This window comes from Salmo salar, unplaced genomic scaffold, assembly GCF_965601325.2.
Source record: "Salmo salar unplaced genomic scaffold, fSalSal1 ptg000669l, whole genome shotgun sequence".
Lineage (NCBI taxonomy): Eukaryota > Metazoa > Chordata > Actinopteri > Salmoniformes > Salmonidae > Salmo > Salmo salar.
The window spans coordinates 804,063-809,107 of NW_027675458.1; the positions used below are offsets into that span (position 1 = coordinate 804,063).

The following is a 5,045-nucleotide window of genomic DNA, read 5'->3' on the forward strand; positions in this document are numbered from 1 at the left end:
TCTGATAAATATGTGTATGAAACCAATAAAATAAAATGTGATTGTATTGTTGAAAGTGTTAGATAATTCTCAATCCGTGTTGTGTCTTGTCTAAGAACAGCCCTTAGCCGCGGTACTGTATAATAACCATATATCACACCTCCTCAGGACTTATTGATTTATAAGGCATTATAAAGGTGATTAAAATAATGATACATACGTACTTCATAGAAAACTGTTACCCTTCATATATTCTAACAACGCACATTTTAAGATTCATTATGTCATTTGTTCCATGTTAAGGGCTCTAACATTGGAACAAAACTATTTGTCTCCCTCTTGATGTTGCATGCAGTTCCTCTCTCTCTTCCTGCATTCCTCTAACCCCTCCCTCCCTCTAACCCCACCCCTCTGGCAGAACCAGGAAATCCCTCCCCCTTCACAAACTCTCTTCTGAGGAAACGAAACTGATCTGAGTCTCTGTGTCGTCTGTCTGTGTGAGAGTGAACAACCGTCCAAATGGCTCAACAGGGAGTTCTGCTGGACCAGGACCAGTTCTGTTGTTCTGTCTGTCTGGATCTACTGAAGGAACCAGTCACCATCCCCTGTGGACACAGTTACTGTAGGAGCTGTATTGAGGGCTGCTGGGATCAGGATGTTCTGAAAGGGGTCTATAGCTGTCCTCAGTGCAGAGAGACCTTCACTCCAAGGCCTAATCTGAGGAAAAATAACATGTTGGCTGAGCTGGTGGAGAAACTGAAGAAGACAGGACTCCAGGCTGCTCCCCCTCCTGCTCTGTGCTATGCTGGACCTAGAGATGTGGCGTGTGATTTCTGCACTGGGACCAGAAAGCAGAAAGCCCTCATGTCCTGTCTGGTGTGTCTGGCCTCTTACTGTGAGACTCACCTCCAATCTCACTACGAATCTCCTGCTTTGAAGAAGCACAAGCTGGTCAAAGCCACCGCACAACTACAGGAGAAGATCTGCTCTCATCATGACAAACTGCTGGAGGTTTACTGTCGTACCGATCAGCAGTGTATCTGTCTGATGTGTACAATGGATGAACATAAAGGCCATGATACAGTGTCAGCTGCAGCAGAGAGGACTGAGAAACAGGTAAGACCAGAACAACTTGTTGGTGACTGTCTGATAAACAAAGAATTAAAGATACAGTAGGAACTAAGGCTGTTTGAATATGAGATCATTCAAATGAAATGGATCCTCAGCAGAACAAATATGAACACAAACCTTGAGTATATAGATATGTCAACCCAGATTCTCCAGATGTATCACCATTTTATAATGTCAAACACTATTATCATTCTGAATGCCCTTTTATGAGTCCAAAGTTCAGTCTCAACCTGTTGATACATGTAGTCCTACCATAAAAACTATAATCATTCACATAGCAACAAATAAATATCATTTAGTAAATGGACCATCCATTTTTTAGACCTTCCTCTCTATGGGCCCTATGTCACATTACTATACTATTGATCTACTGGACTAATAAAGCTTGATAGCTCATTGAAGAGTGATTCTCCACAGAGGCAGCTGGGGATGAGTCAGCAGAAGGTCCAGCAGAGATTCCAGGAGAGAGAGAAGGAGCTGAAGGAGCTCCAACAGGCTGTGGAGTCTCTCAAGGTGAGTATTGTTGACCAGAGGAGACACACCATTTCACCTGTCTCCTCCAGTCAGAGAGAGAGAGAGAAGTAGAGGGGCCCCTATCCAATCCCACTGACCCCACTGTTGGGAACAGGTTGTCACTGCTGAGGCAGTGAAGAAAGTAGAGGAGGATGGGTCAAGGCTGAGGGATCCTGAGAGGATCCCTGTGAGTAGTAGATCTGTGACAGCACAGAGGGATGGGCCAACCAGTGATATATGCTTCAGTAAGGTTGGCTTCTTAGTGTTCATAGCAAATGGTTATCAACTGTACCGCAGAAATGGAATGTAAATCACAGAAAAAAATATGTTTTGGTGGCAGCTGCAGAGAAGTATTTGGTCATACTAGATTTGACTTCAGAAGAGTTCCAGGGTGTGTTGAGTGGTGGTGTCCCGTCCTCCCAGGCCGTTGGCCTGGTTACAGGAGCAGATAGGGTCAAAGTAGTGGAATGGGGTAGTGGGTTTTAATGAGTGTAGGGTTAGTTGGCCTGGTGCAGGAGCAGATAGGGTCAAAGTAGTGGAATGGGGTAGTGGGTTTTAATGAGTGTAGGGTTAGTTGGCCTGATGTTGTCATTAGCTTATTGGGTTGAAAGGCTGTGAGGTTGAGCATCCCACTGCTACTGTTCTAGATGACTGTTGGGAATATACTAGTAGACAAGGCAGTGGTTTTGGTTGGACAGTTGGAAAGCTTGCTGATGAGAGTAGTTTCAGGGAGTTGGAGGTTGGCCCTTTCTGTGGTGATAGGGGATGTTCCTCCATGGTTACTCCCAGATCCTGTTGTTGATCTAACCTTGGTAGACAAAAGGAAAGATTGGGTCAGAAGTCAGTGATAAAGGGAAACTGGTTGACAATTACATTGGTAGAAGTTGTTATGCTTTTTTACCTCTTTTCACAGATGGATCCAAGGGCCCAGATAGTGGGCCCACAGGAGCAGGTGTTTACCTTCCTGAATGTGATGTGCAGATATGTAGAAGACTAACAGATGAACTGTCAGTGTACTCAGTTGAACTGTTGGTGATAATAGTTGTCCTCCAGTGGGTGGAGGACGAACAACCTGTTAGAATTATAGTATCCTCAGATTCTCTGTCTGTATTGAATAGTTTATCATCTGGTAAATCTATTAGGAGTGACCTACTATTGGAGGTATTAATGTTATTATGGAGAATTGAGAGAATGGGTCTAGTAGTGAGATTCTGCTGGGTCCCAGCACATTCAGGTGTGGAATGGAATGAAATTGTAGACTAGTTAGCTAAAATAACTTTAAAACAAGATATAATACATATTAATGTTCCACTGGGTACAGGTGAGGACAAATGTGAGATCAGAGACATTTTGATAGATGTGTGGCAGAAGAGATGGGACTCTGAGCACAAGGGATGTGAGATGGGACTCTGAGCATTTATATGCCCTCCAAAGAAAGGTCGGTGGACCAAGGTTCATAGGTCAGATTAGGAAGGAAGAGGTGGTGTTTCCTCGATTGTGTTTAGGACATTGTACATTGAACTGGTCCTTCCATCTGGTTGGCAGCATGTGAATGGTTTGTGTCTGGAGGGTATTGTCAATGAAATGGTGGAGCATGTGTTGTTATATTGTTGTAAGGATGTTGAAGAGAGGGAAAGATTGAAGTGTAGGGTCATTGAGGTTGGATGGGGTTGGATGGGGGGTTGGAAGGGATTTGGGGGATGGGGGAGGGTCTATTAGAAGTTAGTAGGGATCTTTTTTATTTTCTCAGAAGTACTGAGTTAGGTAGGAGGATTTAGAAATGGTGTAAACCGTGATTGAACACACTCCAGCACAGTAGGAGGCGCCACGCTCCTTTAACGTTGGTTTGAGGACCGCCATTAAACCATAGAAGAAGAAGAAGTTGGTAACGTGAGGTTTTGTCGTTCGTAAAGAGTGCAGCTATTCTTTTGCCTATTTTCCAAATGTATTTTGTCATGGTGGGAGGGTTTGTTTATCGGTTTCCGCTGTTTATCGGTTAGAGTTGAGGAGGGAGTAGGGTAGTTTGATGTCCTCAACCGAGTGGAGAAGAAACGCTGTCTCTTCAGGTGCGTTGTGGAGAATGGTGTGGAGGAATTATTGATCCTGGTCGGTGAACAGGTGGGAGAGGAACATATACACTCTGTATCCAGAATGAACAAGGCGGTGGTTGTGGTAATGTAAAAGGTGAGTCTTGTTACCCGGCTAGTTACCAGTATGATTTATGTGAGGGGTTGTGTTGGTGCTGATTTCGACAAGAGTAGTGGTGTCTAATCTGCCTCCGTTTATTACCACCGAACAGATCCGTAAAGAGTTGGTTCGTTTTGCTAAATGTGGAAGTGTTTTTCTGAACGAAATTCAAGGTTAAACAGGGGAGGGGTGGTACACAGGGTTTGTTAGCACAGAGGAGCCCAGTGATATAATATTATATATATAATATTACTATATGTCCCAGCTGTTTGCTGTGGTTTTGAAGTAATTCTCTTCCAGCCCGCGTTAACCTTGTAGGTTTACCTCAGGTAACTGATTATTAACTAACCTTATTTTATTTGTTTCTAAATGGCTGCTGGGTAATATGATAATCGTTGAAATCTGTTGGTTCGTAGACATCAAATAGAGAGAATGCTGCGCAGGTTCACTGAGTTGTAAACCTAATGGATAGGTGGAGATCATTGATTTGTAGCTCTGACTCAGTTGCTACCTCAGATTATGAGCCTATCAAGTGTGGTGAATGAGGTATGTAGTTCCCACAGAAGACCACAGGGAGGAGCAAGAGAGATATAAACCCATACAGTTTATCTCTTTAAATACCCTGAACCTAACAATCAATCTAATGTATTTATAAAGACCTTTTTACATCAGCAGATGTCACAAAGTGCTGTACAGAAACTCTAACCCTACGTATAACCTGTTTTATCCTGAACCCTAATTCTAGGGTAGGGTAGCCTAGAACCCCTTTAGAAACTATTATAGTAATAATATTATGTTAGTAAATACCATTATAGTACTAAATAGGTTCTATTGTTATTTTTTAAATAAAACCTATCTATAGTACTTAGCATTTAACTCTTTTTTTTTGGTTATTTTATTTAATTTATAATTTAGAGGAGTCTGTCTAAATAATGAAAAGTTAAGTTATTGCCAGACTTTTTAATGAAACCTTTATTTAACCAGGTGGGCCAGTTGAGAACAAGTCCTTTATTTAACCAGGTGGGCTAGTTGAGAACAAGTCCTTTATTTAACCAGGTAGGCTAGTAGAGAACAAGTCCTTTATTTAACCAGGTAGGCCAGTTGAGAACAAGTTCTCATTTACAACTGCGACCTGGCCAAGATAAAGCAAAGCAGTGTGACACAAACAACAACACAGAGTTACACATGGAGTAAACAAACGTACAGTCAATAACACAATAGAAAAGTCTATATAC

General features: G+C 42.3%; 1 protein-coding gene across 1 annotated transcript; it reads left to right on the top strand.

Annotated features, from left to right (window-relative positions):
* The first annotated feature begins 483 nt into the window (after positions 1 to 483).
* LOC145877074 (E3 ubiquitin/ISG15 ligase TRIM25-like) lies at positions 484 to 3,309 on the top strand. The gene is made up of 2 exons (XM_082972370.1): positions 484 to 1,095; positions 1,528 to 3,309. Exons 1-2 carry the CDS (start codon positions 499 to 501, stop codon positions 1,693 to 1,695), a joined length of 765 nt encoding a protein of 254 aa, XP_082828496.1. The 5' UTR covers positions 484 to 498; the 3' UTR covers positions 1,696 to 3,309.
* Positions 3,310 to 5,045: the final 1,736 nt, after the last annotated feature.

Excerpts from the sequence above, each read along its gene's own strand:
- LOC145877074 (XM_082972370.1), top strand. The coding sequence starts at position 499 with ATGGCTCAACAGGGAGTTCTGCTGGACCAGGACCAGTTCTGTTGTTCT. Across the intron at positions 1,096-1,527 it reads CAGAGAGGACTGAGAAACAG|AGGCAGCTGGGGATGAGTCA; the intron begins GTAAGACCAGAA and ends GATTCTCCACAG.